Source organism: Apiospora aurea, assembly GCF_038362705.1.
Source record: "Apiospora aurea strain CBS 24483 chromosome Unknown utg000005l_segment0_segment0, whole genome shotgun sequence".
Lineage (NCBI taxonomy): Eukaryota > Fungi > Ascomycota > Sordariomycetes > Amphisphaeriales > Apiosporaceae > Apiospora > Apiospora aurea.
This window is the reverse complement of record NW_027117392.1, coordinates 5,694,494-5,709,053: the sequence shown is the minus strand read 5'-3', so window position 1 is coordinate 5,709,053 and position 14,560 is coordinate 5,694,494. Positions and strand designations below refer to the sequence as shown.

General features: G+C 54.0%; 3 protein-coding genes across 3 annotated transcripts; 1 reads left to right on the top strand and 2 right to left on the bottom strand.

Moving 5' to 3' along the window:
- Positions 1–1,656: 1,656 nt before the first annotated feature.
- On the bottom strand, positions 1,657–2,544 carry PG986_008284 (uncharacterized protein; the record flags this gene model as incomplete). The annotated part of the gene is made up of 2 exons (XM_066844506.1): positions 1,657–2,137; positions 2,345–2,544. 2 exons carry the CDS (start codon positions 2,542–2,544, stop codon positions 1,657–1,659), a joined length of 681 nt encoding a protein of 226 aa, XP_066700618.1.
- Positions 2,545–3,346: 802 nt separating this feature from the next.
- Positions 3,347–3,743, bottom strand: PG986_008283 (uncharacterized protein; the record flags this gene model as incomplete). The annotated part of the gene is made up of 2 exons (XM_066844505.1): positions 3,347–3,553; positions 3,633–3,743. The coding sequence occupies 2 exons, from the start codon at positions 3,741–3,743 to the stop codon at positions 3,347–3,349; spliced, it is 318 nt and encodes a 105-aa protein (XP_066700617.1).
- A 3,117-nt stretch (positions 3,744–6,860) lies between these two features.
- Positions 6,861–14,192, top strand: PG986_008282 (Tat-binding 7; the record flags this gene model as incomplete). The annotated part of the gene is made up of 8 exons (XM_066844504.1): positions 6,861–8,648; positions 8,708–9,736; positions 9,805–10,077; positions 10,127–11,853; positions 12,118–12,192; positions 12,548–12,995; positions 13,056–13,532; positions 13,587–14,192. 8 exons carry the CDS (start codon positions 6,861–6,863, stop codon positions 14,190–14,192), a joined length of 6,423 nt encoding a protein of 2,140 aa, XP_066700616.1.
- Between the last annotated feature and the right edge of the window lie 368 nt (positions 14,193–14,560).

Genomic DNA, 14,560 nt, shown 5'->3' with positions numbered 1-14,560 from the left:
CAGTTTCCGCCGCGCTGGTGTTTGATATAGACAGGGGATTGGATGCTTCTATGCATGATGTCGCAAGCCGTCGTGGCTTGCTCTTTTCTTTCTTTTTGTGATCGGCTGTGATATATGACCAAAAGAAATAATAACCGCTGGCTGGGGAACTTGGCGTAAACGGACTGATACGAGATGGGCCACATTAATAATAATAAATGTGATATATCATCCAACCACCAACATCTCTCAACACACACGGGAAAGATAGCCTAATAGTGCCATGCATGGATCTCAACAAATGTCCGGCTGTTGATATAGGGATGGATGTCGCGACCTGATCCTGGCTTATATGATCTGCGCTCGCTGCATGCGTGCGTGCTTCGATATGTTTTCCTGTTTTGGGAATGTTAGCGGACTTTGCAAACGTACTTATGTAGGATAAACAAACCGTGTAATTGCTCGTTCAGGGCTTTAGAGGGCTTCAAAACACGGTTCTCGATATTGAGCAACCTCTACAATGGCTACTTCACCATGAGGCATATGACGAGGGCCTTGACTCGAAGACGGCGTTACAATCCAAGGACAGTATGAGGGTGTCGTGTCAATGCATCGAGAACAACTCATCTAGGTGTTGCAGCTGCCGTAGACACGTATAGTCACAGAGATATCCCATCGCCGTTTCCGGCCATTGTGGTCGACGGCAGCCCCATCAGCTTGGAGCCCGTAGCCCTGTCGTTTCGACATAGAGGGCAGCCTTGCCCGATCCGGCTATCCACAAGCGCCTGCACCTAGGGACCCGCGACTGCCCGGCCCGAGCCCGGCTGTACCATCGGCCTTTTGCGGCTGGTTCCAACTACCGCTTGCCGGGCGTGCCTAGCCCGGATCCCCGGTGTCTTCCAGCCGTTGTTCCCGGTGCTTGTCTGGCAGGTCCCAGCTCGGCTCTACTCGTACACACGTAAGCGAGTCTATGATAGTTATGGGTGCTTGGTTTTTGTTCGCCCGCCTGGGTCTAATCAAATAGAAGCATACCTTGGGCGTCAAGCGTGGCCGGCTCGAGCGTCTTAGGAATAAATGGACACGCCTCAGATACTTCCTATTCTGATTATTTGAGGACCACATCCGAACTAGAAGGAATCAGTTCAGGTTTACAAGTCTAAATGTAGAACATAATTCAGTTTTCGAATGCAGATAGAGAATGCAGAAGGTTGATTACAACCTGGCTATCTAGAGATCTTAGGGGGCCTGGATACCCATGTAGGAAGACCGTTTCGAGGTCCCTGGCTCATCTCACCAACACTGACATGGTATTCGGCGTGACTTCCCTTCATTCAGCGCGCAACAGACATTCATAGCCCCTTAACTCGATGATTAGATGTGAGTTTCAAACTATTAAGTTGTATGCTCTCAGCACTGTAGAGATATGAATCAGGGACGGTAGCTGGATGGCGTCCAAGCCGATACACTATTACTTGGGTAAGACCAATGGTACATTACCAAGCCGCGAGCCTGACTTAGTGATGGCGTTCTACACCATTCGATATGGGCGAGGACTGTACCAACACCCCTTCGATTTATAAGTACGGTCGGTGATATGGAGAATGCAGGATTCGCCGAGATACGATGTGTTTTGGGCTAGATGTATGTTCCACGCGGCGTGAGCTCCCAGTCAACCTATCAAAACAATGGCGGTAGTTCGTAGTCAGACAAAGGACCATCATCATCGTCTTGACGTGTTAGAACTCTGGTTGCCACATCCCTCAAACCTTCCGAAAGTCTGACGGGGTACTCCTCACAATCCTTCCACCACGGGACAATTTTCTCGAGTTTCCAAAATATACCGAGCTCGACGGGACCCAGCTCCTGGCGACGCTCCTCGCCGCTCTTGGCCGCCATAAGCAGCAGCGCATGCAACGTGTACTCCGCGTCGTTGGCCGCGTTGTGGAAACGGCCCCGGGCGGGTCGGTATTCGAACCTGGCCAGGAGTCCAGCTAGCGAGGAACCGTCCCAGTGAGCGACAGGAAGCAGACGGCTGTAAGGATAGAACAGGCACCGTGACATGATATGCGTGTCGAGGATCGTCAGGACGGGCGCGATGCTCGCGATGTCTATGCCGAGCTTCCGTATGAAGCTCAGGTCGTATGCGGGGAATGTCCAACTAGGACGATATTGCGCAAGGCGTGGCGGGACCTAGCGGCAGCTGACTCGTCGCGGATGCGGAGATTCTTGGTGATGGTGGCCACCACGTCCCTTTGATGGATCCTGACGGGAGTCAGGTCGCATTGGCTGTCTCTGTGGTTGCTTCCTATAACTTCATAAAAGCGAACAGAGATCAGAGTGCGTATATCAAAATAGAGCGACGAACGTCGGACACCCCTCGTATCCAACGTGGCCGACCTTGGGCTCCCTATTCAAGGCCCAGAGCTTCTTCCGCCATTCGTCGACTTCGAGGTCCAGAGAGACGAAGACGGCGTCTGCGGGTATCACGTCGTCGCTCCGCATACCCAGCAGACGATGGAGGTGATTGATGCCACCGCCTTTGGTGTTCTTCAGCCGGGAACCCATTGCTGAGATAAGACTGCACCATGTTTTTCTTTTTTCTTTTTCAACGGCATCTCTTTGTTGAGCACCCAGGGATTGAGCTAGATTCGAGGTGTCGAGTAACCCATGGACCCAGACCCTTTTGCCAGTAAGTAAAGCCAAGTGGCTGATGTCTGGCTAGCTGCATAGAGAGGAGTGTGTACCTTAGTTTGGGCAATGGCCCAAACAGAAAAGCTTAGCAGCAACACTTGGTTTACAGGCGATGTTACTCATGCGTACCTGTCATTTTTCTTCAGAGAGCAAATAAGAGTCGGGACTACACCCGAATTAATTATATTTGAGCCAGAACAAACGCATTGAAATCTGGGAATAAGTTATTTGATATCCTTAGTGGTCTAAATTGGAGTAATAGTAGAGCGTGACATGTGCGGTGATATACTCTAGGTTGTCCAGTTTCACGGAAGCATACGAACTTGCCAGGCTGTACACAGAGCTACTCGAAACTATGTTTATGAGGTCCCCTATCATTCTCTGTTATCCTAATTTAAACGTAATTAACGCGCCTTTCCTGAGTATGCAATAGCTGATTACATGGATATGATTAGGGTGTTTTCTCAGAGAGACCCAACACGGTACTTTTGATGGTTGATCCTCCGCTATTACAGCCTGACCAAGCCCGGGGCCGTACCAGGGCAGTCTGAACTTAGACCTGTTGTACACTGTTCCAGCCAGAATCATAATTCAATGCAATAGGTGTAAATAAGCTGAGTGGTGCCAAAAGACCAAAAGAAAGAACAAAGCTCCAGCAGACATGTTGTTTGGCCCGTTAATCCTTCTTGTTGCGACGGAAGAGTTTCAAGTCGCCGAAGAGCCATTGGTCCGAATGGCGTCCGCAGTGGGTGTAGACATTTGTGGGCGAAGTCGCTTTGGACGACTTGAACGACTTGCTCCTCGTTTGAGATGAAGAGCATGGCGCTTCTTCCTTGGCTTGGTGGTAGTTGGCCCAGCTATCTGAGAACGATCTCGGGACGTCCTAAGAGACACAAGATGTATTCTGTTAGTGGGAATAGGGACCAGCGAAGGACAGGCGGCTCAGAAAAACTGAAGCTTACACGATCGTGGTCTGTGGAGCAGGATCCGAAGCTGTTTTGTCTGGAACTAGAACCACTGGTTCGGCTGGCGATGTCCAGTGGAGCCGGCTTTGAAGTTCGACCGGAACCCATTCTAGACTGTATTAGTGTTGGGTGGGGAAAGGTGGTGGTGGTTTGTTGTCGGGATCGGGTCGTGTGGGTTAGGCGAGCTCGACTTGACTCGGCCAATAGAGTTTGAATAGTAATGTTTCAAAGCTTCAAGCTTGCTATGTCGGTGATGATAGGAATGAACGCCCGCCAGGGTCAATGAATTGGCACGCCTGGTGCTGTGGTCTCAATCGGAGTGATGCAGGATATCACGGGTGCAGGAGCAAGAGGACATTGTGGGAGAAAGAGAGGGATATTGTGGCGGCCTGAGTAAGGATACTTATACATACGGCGGGCACCAGAGTTACTACGACCAGACGGACAAAGTGAGGGGCCACTTGGCCGATTTCATCTGGAGCGCCGTTTAGCCCGTATCATCCACGATTAAGCACCAAGAGCTTGAGCTACATGTTGATCTGCCGGTATATGGCCAATGACTAGCCTGCCTGGCTGCAAGGGAAAATGGAGGGTCTCATGCCGTTGCGACCCCAATCCGACGCTACACGAGGCAGCTGAGAAGATGACTGTTCCGCCGTTTCTGCCGCCAACCAAGATCGACGAGGTGAGCCCTGCAGATGGAGGCGGGCAATGGGGAAAGCTGGGAAAGCGGGACCTAGGACCACTTGTGTCAATGCTGTGGGAGGAGCATGGTCTAGACCTGTCGCGAGCCGCCTCGTCTTCCAACGTGTAAATCTGGAAGCCAATGGCCGAGGGGACATTAGATCACTGTCTCAATTCAACCCCCCCTCCACTGAAGCGAGATGGCGCAACCCAGACTCTCGGGATGGGAGGTTCGGCGGTGAAGAAACAATACAATCTCGAAACATTGTGTAAGGGTACTGGGCATCAGACAAGATAGACATTACATACGGGCGGGCGGACGGACGGACTCGGGCTTCAATGCTGCTGCTGTTGTGATGCACAGTGTTAGTCATAATGCTTTGCTTCTGTCGATCATCGGTCAGCGGATCAGGCCATGCCTCGCGAGACGCGAGACGCCCATATCAGACTGGTTCGCGAACCAAGATCTTTGGTGGCTACTTTCGAGAGGGCATCATGGCAATACCTAGCACCGCAAAGCAAACAGCAAACAAACAGTTCAGTAGAGCGGACAGACAGTCAGTCACTGGTGGGGTCAGCCATCGGACCTAGCCTACTGGAGCGTTACTACTAAACCTGGAGGGTGAAACGAAACGAGGCAGCAAAAGAGGCAAACAAACCTCCACTCGAGTCGTCGACCCTTTATATTGGGCCTATCAGTACGGGTATCCGTGCGGGGACGGATGGCTCAGTAGCAAATGGAGAAAATGGAGAGGATGGAGGGGGGCCATTATGCAGCACCAAGGTTTTCGTCCTGCAGCTGCAGTCACGCCGCCCGTACGGATGACGCTTCTTGGCCTTAGGCAACAGCATCCAACAACCGGAACAGATAGCGGGCTCCGATGGGTTGCAGACCCAAGCTTGGTTCGCATGTGGTGGCAGCTGCCAGTGCTTCCAGTCCCACCGGGATCGGCTGTAACGGCGTGGCCCCTCCGACTGTCTCCTCCTTGGGCCTTCCCTTCCCCTAGTCCGTCTTTTCTCCTGGGAGTCTTGGCAGGCCCCGACCACCAGGGTCGTAGGGCTGACCTTAACTTTTGAGCCGCATGGCATAGCGTCGACGATGACGATGAAAATCCGGGGTAAGCTATCGTGGGATATATCTCGAAGATGACGAGCTTCGAAGACACTGTACGTGCCCGGGCCGTTGGGTGTCGGGGGTGGTGTGCATGAAAAATAGTCAATTCTTCTCTATCTATGTCTGCGACTCATTATTTCTAATAAAAACGGCGGTTTTCGCCATGCCGAGGGTGCGGCGGGAGATATCCACGCGGCAAGCTCGCGATGGGATGCGCAAAAGAAGCTCGTTGCGCGTCGCAGTCGGTTGATAAAATTTGGTGTTGAATGGGCGGGTGCGGGCCAAAAGCTGGAACGGACGGTCGGAGGTAAAGCGAATTTGACTGGCCGCCAGGGTTTTTAAGTCATCTGATTGGCTGGAAGAGTCATGGTGAGAAAATTATGGACCCACACCCCCTGCATGGGCCGGGCCTGTCGCGTCTGAGCTCTCTCTCTCTCTCTCGCTCGCTCGCTCGCTCATTCTGCCTCTGCCTTGGTCTTTCTTCCTCTGCCTCTGTTGCTCGTCTCCCTCTCCTTCTCAATCACGGATCAGTCATCCACTCACTCACCGTACGCAGATTGGATCGGCCTATTGTTGCTCACCACCCACCAATACTGACGACCCGGCCATCCATCCTGATCATCCTGGTTATGGATCTTGGCTTCACCAAACATAATCCGTAACTCGTACCCGCGGCTGCCTCCTCCGAGATTGCTTCACAGCTGCCATTCAGCTCACAAACCCGCAACATTCCTTGCATCCCACGCGCATTATCGACTAGCCAATATTATTTCTATACCGGACCAACTCGAAACAGCCAAACATACTCCTTCGCGGCACATGGAGTGACCTGCTCTGTAAAACACATCCTGCGTGGACTAGTGCGCAGCAACACCCTCGAGATCTTCGACTTCTTTTTTCTGTCTGCTGCCACCGCGAGTCGGCACGTGGACCTGTATACTCGGACATTGAGGTATGTAGAATATATGCAAACCAGACACAATAGATAGACTCGGCCCCTTTGGTGCATACCCAAGCTGCTTAGCCAAAGTTGGCTTTCATCTCAAGCTGGAAAGCTGAGGTGGGTTGGTGAAGGTCACTATGGTCCGCACTATAGCCTTTCTCCGAATGCATCACTGTCACAACCCTACACGCACTTGTGCAGTGAAAGTTTGGGTGCGCAGGTTGGGTCGTGACAACAATATTTGATCCTTCATTCGTATCTGTTATAAGGAATCCCGTTTATCACGACAGCCCTCCATCGTTGCCTTTTGCCTGTCGAGACCTGGGTGTTAACCTTCTACTCTCTGCTCGTTTCCACTTATCCTGGTCGTTTCCCTCTGCAATCTCAATGGCCTGGGCACTGCAGCGTTGGTCATCCTCATTTGCTAACGTGTTGCAGTCACTGTAGACCCGTTGATAAGCCTTGTCCTTCTCGATTGCCCATCATGGTTAGCAAAAGGAAGCGCGACAACAACCTTTTCTTCGACGTCAATAAATCCGATTCGGAAGATGAGAATTTCGAACCGGGACAAGACCCAGCACCTCCACGATCCCGTAAGAAGCCGCGTGGTGGAAAACCCTCGAGGAGGGCCGGCCGTACCAGGAAGAATCGATACCATGGGTCCGACGTCGAAGACGACGATGAGGTGTCGGAAAGCGACTTGGACGTGTCCTTCGGCGAAGACAACAACGAAGATGACGAGGATGACGACGAGCTTATGAATGAGAGTACCGGCCGCCGCAAACGAAAAGCTGCCATAGGAAAGCCGAACTACAAGGAAAGCTCAGAGGACGACAGTGTCGTCGCCGACTCAGACGGTAAGGACGAACTGATCGGCGAGACGCCAAAGAAGAGAACGCCGCGACAATCCAAAATTGTCATTCTCAAAGTCCCTCCATCGGATCGGAAGCCCACGCAGATCAAATTGACTGGTCCGCCTACTCGTCGAACAACTCGCACTCGTACCGCCGATGCCGATGCTGAAGGCGAGCTTATAGAGCTCTCCAACTCGGGGAAGCATGCGTTGCCAGCCCGTGGCTCCAGGGAACCAAGTGAGGGACCTGCAACTCGGAGCGGCAGAGCCACGAGAGGTACCAAGAGCGTTGCCCAACCAACCATCCCACCAATCGAAGAAGCCGCCCAAGAAAGCGGTTCCCATCAGAATGGCTCGAATGAGGCGGCGGAGGAGGAGGATGCTGAGCACGACGAACCCGAAGCCCCCATCAAGGAAGACGACGAGGATGCCGAAGGTGTTAATGAAGACGAAGCTCCCCAGGCCGACGAAGACCAGCCCATGGAAACAGTTGAACCTTCTGCTGCTGATGAGGATGAAGATGACCAACCCATCACCCGCAGGACACGCGGACGCAGAGGAAATCGACTGACTCGAGGCTCCAGAAAATCGGCACAAGAACCTAGTAGTGATTTTGAGCCGGATGGAAACGAGTCTGCTGACGAGAATCTATCCAATTCTGATAAGGAGCAGAATAATGACGAGAAAGAAGACGAATCATCCAGCTCAAATGCAAGGGGTAGGCGTGGTGCCAAAGCCAGCGGACGGGGCGCAAAAAGGTCCAGGCAGCCTGAGGACTCTGGCGAAGGCGAAGACGAGATTGACCAGGAAGAACTTGCCGACGAACTAATGGAGCTTCGCGACGGCGGTCGACGACGCTCCCCCGCAATTACTTACGAAGCCGCGAGAAGTCGCCGGAAATCTCGCGGACGGCGTGTCAACTACGCAATTAAGCCACTCGACCAGGCCATCATTGAGCCAGAGGAGGAGGAAGAGCCCGCAGCTCCCACCACAGGCGGCCGTAAGCGTCGCGCGGGGGCTGGCGGAGGATGGGTACATAGCCTGCATACCATGGCAGGTCCCTTTGGGGGCGTCGAGGCTTCGGGCCCTGGCGCCTTGTTTGGAGGTCCCTGGGGTACTGGTGCCGCTGGTGGGGTTGATTCCGATAGCAGTGATGATGAGATGGGGACTCGGGCAGGACTTGCTGGCAATGTTGGCATGACGCCAACGTCTGGTGCCCCTGCACCCCTTGCACTTGCAGGAGGAAGCAAGAATACTGGCCTTGACGGCCTAGGCGGAGCGGGTGCAGCAGCACCTAACGTCGGCAAGGTTAAAGACCAGAAGGCATATGCTGACGCTGACCCGCTTGGTGTCGACATGACGGTTGATTTCAGCAAAGTCGGCGGCCTCCAAGGTCATATCGAGCAACTCAAGGAGATGGTACAGCTGCCGCTGCTGTACCCTGACCTTTACCTACATCTTCACGTTACCCCACCCAGAGGTGTCCTGTTCCACGGCCCCCTGGTACTGGTAAAACACTTGTGGCTAGAGCATTGGCGAACTCGGTCGGGTTTGGAGGCAGGAAGATCACCTTTTATATGAGAAAGGGTGCCGACGCTCTGAGCAAGTGGGTTGGTGAAGCCGAAAAGCAGTTGCGATTGCTTTTTGAGGAAGCTCGAAGAACGCAGCCAAGCATTATCTTCTTCGACGAGATTGACGGACTTGCGCCTGTTCGGTCTAGTAAGCAAGAACAGATCCATGCGTCGATCGTATCAACCCTGCTCGCCTTGATGGATGGTATGGATGGCCGAGGCCAGGTTATTGTCATCGGCGCCACGAACCGACCTGATAATATTGATCCAGCCCTGCGACGTCCAGGGCGATTTGACCGAGAGTTCTACTTCCCGCTTCCAGATGTGGATGGACGCCGGTCAATCATTGATATCCACACCCAGGACTGGGGTTTGCCAGATGACTTCAAGCATGCCTTGGCTCGTGATGCCAAGGGCTACGGAGGTGCAGATCTTCGAGCTCTTTGCACTGAGGCAGCACTCAATGCCATCCAGCGGACATACCCCCAGATCTATTACTCGAACGAGAAACTGCTAGTTGATGCCAAGCAAGTCAAAGTCAACATGACGGACTTCAGACTTTCCAAAAAGAAGATCGTTCCGTCCTCCGAAAGATCTGCAACATCGGGAGCCAAGCCTCTGCCCGAGGCTATCAAGCCCTTACTTCAGAACCAACTGGACACGATCAAATGCGTATTGGACGATGTTTTACCACGCCAGAAGAAGGTCACAGCACTTGAAGAAGCCATGTTTGAGGCTTACGAGGACGAAGATTATGGCTTTGGTAGAGAAGCTCTGAATGATGAGTTTGAACGATCCAAAGTCTTCCGTCCGCGATTGCTCGTCAGCGGCAGTCCTGGCATGGGCCAACCGTATCTTGGTGCTGCTCTCTTGCATGATCTTGAAGGCGTCCATGTCCAGAACTTCGACCTCGGTACAATTCTGGGAGATCAACGTGTAGGTAACGGTGCTTTTTTTTCCTTCTCGATAACCCAGCGGTTGTGGCTTACTAACACCATATATAGCCTGCTGAACAAGTAATTGTTTCACTCTTCACCGAAGTGAGACGCCACAAACCAAGCGTCATTTACATTCCCAACGTCGACACTTGGTATCATGCTATGGAAGGCCCTCCGATTACCGTCTTCTTGGCCATGCTTCGGTCTATTCAACCCACGGAGCCCATATTGGTCTTGGGGACAGCCGACTGTGACCTCAAGTCGCTTGATTCGGATCTGAAGAGAGACCTCTTTGGATTTTCTAAGAGCAATTGCATAGAAATAGCAAGGCCTAGCTCGGTAAGCATCCCATGAAAGACTGTCTCGAATTTCGCTAACCGCTAGACAGACTAAACGACATGAATACTTCTCGTTGATGCTTTCGCATCTTCGAAGATTCCCCAAGGACTTCCCAGACCCCATGAACAGGAAGAAGAGAATACTCGAGAAACTTCCCTTGGCTCCTCCTCCCCCACCAAAAGTCCTGAGCAAGGAGGAAGAAAAGGCCGAGTGGCTGCAGTATCGGCGCGTTCTGAACCTTATGAAGGTTCATTTGCAGCCGATCATGGACCAGATCAACCGAAAGTATCGGAAGTTCCGAGCTCCTGTCATCAACCCTCAGCTATACAGCTATTTGTTTGAGGAGATGGACCCCAATTACGTGCAGCCAGACGTAGAGCTCGCCGTTCCTCGCCCGTTTGTGGCCGCCAAGGATAAAGAGGGTCGCGACGGCATCAGAGAGGTCGCCACCGGCAAATTCTACTACAATATGGACATCCAAACGATCGAGGAGAGGCTTGCCAATGGATACTACTACAAACCCCAGAAGTTCCTCGAGGACGTCATCACCTTGGAGAAAGATGCAAAAACCAGCGGAGATCGGGAGCGAATCCTCAAGGCGTCCGAACTGGTCACTAATGTTGAGGTCGACGTCAATGATGTTGCCTCGAAGCTGATCAGCATCGAATGGGATAGACTGTACGAGGCGGAGCGACAGCGCCGCGCTGCCAAGGAAGAGAGACAGCGCAAGAAGAATGCCATGAAATCGGCCATCGATATGGTCAACTCCAGCATCACTGGCAGTGCTGGCAGCAATGGAGGGCTACACACCACGACCGCACAGTTCCAGGTGATGAGTCCCCTGTCCAACGGCCATGGCGAGAACTCTTCCTCGCAACACGTGGTCAGCAACGGAACATCATTTCCATCCAGGGCAACCGGCGAGGATGTGCAGATGGAGGACGTCTCTGACATGGCTGATACAACAACATCTCCGACTCGGCCGGCGTCACAGTGGCCCGATATCCAGCAGAGACCGTTGAATCTGTCTACTCGAGCAACAACTGGTGGAACGACAGCACAGATTTCGCAAGTGTCAGCGGTACAGTCCTTGCCACCGGGCGTATCACCATCTGCTCTTGTAAACGATGCTGCAACTACCAAGACGACAGATCCATCCAACCGCTCCTCCAACTGGAGCACGCAAAGAACAAATGGGGTCCATCACGAGCCGCCGTCCAGCCCTATACACATGCCTGATACACAAGAGTGCACAGCTATAATGCCTGCCAGTCAAGCAACATCTAGTGATGAGCAGTGGCCTCATTCTCAGGCCCAAGGGCTTGCGCGCGGCATCATCCATGCTCCTGGTGCCTCTATGGATTCTCGTTCGCAGACTTCACCTGAAAAGCCGAAGTCATCCCACGCCCCTAGTAGTATGGCCAATATACTGAACAGTCCTGCACCCTATAACGACTCGCAGTCGCAACGGCAGTCGGGAGTCTCGGCTGCCTCTGCCCAGATCGAGCTCAATGAAGACTCGGCCCTCATTTTCTTGGAGGAACTCACCAAGCGCACGTCGGGGTGCACGATCGAGCAGCTGGAGCAGCTCACGCGCGAGATGATGGCGGAGGTCTGGAGAACGCGCGGCGAGAACAACCGGATGTACGTGCTGTCCTCGGTCACCCGAGTGTTCAATGATGCTATCAACGACATCGAGCAGACGCAGAAGGTGGAACGTCCCAGTCAGGACACGACGGTGCAAGCGGCTTACTCAAAGAGCCGAAGCAACTACATGTAATATTATAACAAGAGCACAGAGATATGGATATTATTATTATTAAGAGCGAGAGAGTGTGTGTGCGTGTGCGCGAAAAACCTGGTCAATTCTTTTTGGTATGCCTTTTGATTTTTAGGGAAAGGAGGAGGGGAGGGCGTTGTTGGTGGGCATATGATGCAGCTGAATACCAGGAGCGAAATGTTGTATAAAAACAAAATCGCTTCACCATTTGCATTGCTCGATCGATCAAAGAAACCACGTTCTAGTTCTCCTATTTGTAGATATGCCTGGCTCCGCAAATCGGTAGCCGATGGCATCCGATACTTTTTCCTTTTCCCCGATAAATTTTGCTTCGCGTGAGTGGTCAGTCGGGGATCTGTGGCAGGCCCTGCACGGTGTTCGTTACTGAATCGGTTCCTCCTATGGCGAATCTAATGACTCAACACGCTGAGTATTCTTCCAGGCCGGGTGTATAACAGGCATAGGGGTTTCATTGTTATTGGATTTATTGGCTGAACTCTTCGGAGTCATTGCGCCCCCTCACAACAAGTAGCGTATACCCTACGTCGTTCATGGTGAATTTCTTTTTTTTTTTTAATAACCAACACCTTGTTACCGACTTCTAACACCCTGATTTGGTAGCTATAGGGGAAATCGACGATGGAGTCGAGTCAGTGTTTGTCTATATATTCTAGACGTCCTCCAGGTTAGGTATTCAGGCAGCGGCCTTATACCTCAACCCGTGCCCAAACTTGAACACCGGATCCACGGTATCAAACGGCACATCCTCCATCTGCGCCTCGACCGCCTCCATGGAGCGGGGCATGTCGAAGGGCAGCTTGCCCTCAGGCGCAGCTACTCCCAAGACGACATCCAGAAAGGCGTCGGGCCCGCTGCCGAAGTTGGCCAGCAGCGCCGCCGCGTTCTCGGCCACCTCCGGCACCGCCGCGGGTCGGTCCATGGTCATATCGACGACGGTCGGGACCGCGGCGTAGATGGCAGCCTGGCGCTCCCGATCTTGGACCGAGTACTCGAGCGAGCCGGCGTGGTAGCGCGACTCGAAGCCGCCAGGCCGGGGCTCGAAGGGCGCCTCGAGACGGAGGAGGGCGTAGTCCGCCTCCTGGGGGGTCTTAACTACGATCAGGTCGCGACGCTCGAGGTAGGTGGCGTTGAAGCCCTCGATGTAGAACTTCTTATTGGCGGTATCCTTAAGGGGTAGCACGTCGTCATGGTTTGTCAAGAGCGTGTAGGCGCGGCGCTGGGCCGCGGCGCCCTCGTCGACATATCCCTGGCGGCCGACGATCTGGTCGGCAGCGTCGGCGTCGACAAAGGGGTTGTCGAAGAGGCCGAGCAGGAACTTTTCGCGCAGCAAGCGGCGGATCGAGACGTCGAGGCGGGACTCGGCGACGGTGCCTTCCTTGACGAGCTGCACGATGAGCTCAGGGCGGGTCTCGCCGCCGAACTGGTCGCATCCCGCCTCGATGACCATGGCGGCGCGCTCGAGCTCTGTGAGGTGCTCGAGCCCCCAGGCTCGCGCGGGCATGTCCTGTCCGAGGATGTTGGCGTCGGTGATGAGGCCCCAGTCCGTGACGACGATGCCGTCGAAGCCGAGCTCCTCGCGCAACAGGCCGGTGACGATGCCCTTGTTGAAACCGAAGCCGACGGGGTCATACTCGGTGCCGATGGGCCGCGAGTAGTACGGCATCATCTGACGGGCACCGACGGCGATGGCAGCCTTGAAAGGGGTTAGGTGATACTCGAGGTTCTTACCAGGGTAGGTCTGGTTCTTGCCGTACACGAAGTGCGAATCCTCGCCATTCTCCATGGGACCACCACCGGGGAAATGCTTGGTGACGGTGGTGATCGAACCGGGACCAAAGGTCTCGCCCTGCAGACCGAGGATGTAGGCCGAGAGCATCTCGGCTGTGAGGTCCGCGTCCTCGCCGAAGGTGCCGCTGATGCGCGCCCACCGCGGCTCCGTGGTCAGGTCGACCTGGGGGTGCAGCGCTGCCCGGATGCCGACGGCGAGGTACTCGGCCCGGGCGATCTCAGCGAAGCGCCGGACCAACTTGGCGTCCCGAAGAGCCGCCAGGCCCAGGGTCTCGGGCCACTGCGAGAATTGGCCAGCGCGAAAGCCGGTGCCAATGTTCTCGGTGAAGGCGTGGCGCGGGTCCGTCGACAGCGTCAGGGGAATACCCAAGCGCGTCGTATCCAGAATGTGCTGCTGCACCCGGTTGACAAACTCGGCCGTCTTGCGGGCGTCCAAGATCTCGCCGACGAGGTTGAAATGCGTCAGCATCTGGGTGCCGAGCATAAAGTCGGTGCTGTTCCGCGTGCCGGGGACGCCCTGGTCTAGAGTTCCGTCCGGCCCCATATTGAGCTGCGAGTGGAACATTTGGCCGGCTTTCTCTTCAAGCGTCATACGCTGCAGCAGGTCATTGACGCGCTCGTCGACGCTCAGAGAAGCGTCGCGATAGGGTAGAGTTGCATTTTGAGCATTGCCTGCGCTCACGCCGAGGGGCCCCATGGTCAACAGAGTCGAAAGGGTGATGAGGCCAAGAATGGCACGAAGGGACTTGCGGTGGACAGCCATCCTGCTTCTTCCTTGCACTGTGGAGTCTGCGCGCTAAAGGCTGGATGGATGATGATTCGGTCCGAGTCTTCTTCCCCAGAGAAAGAAAGAGAGAGAGAGAGAGAGAGAGAGAGAGCCGCCACGCAGCCTCT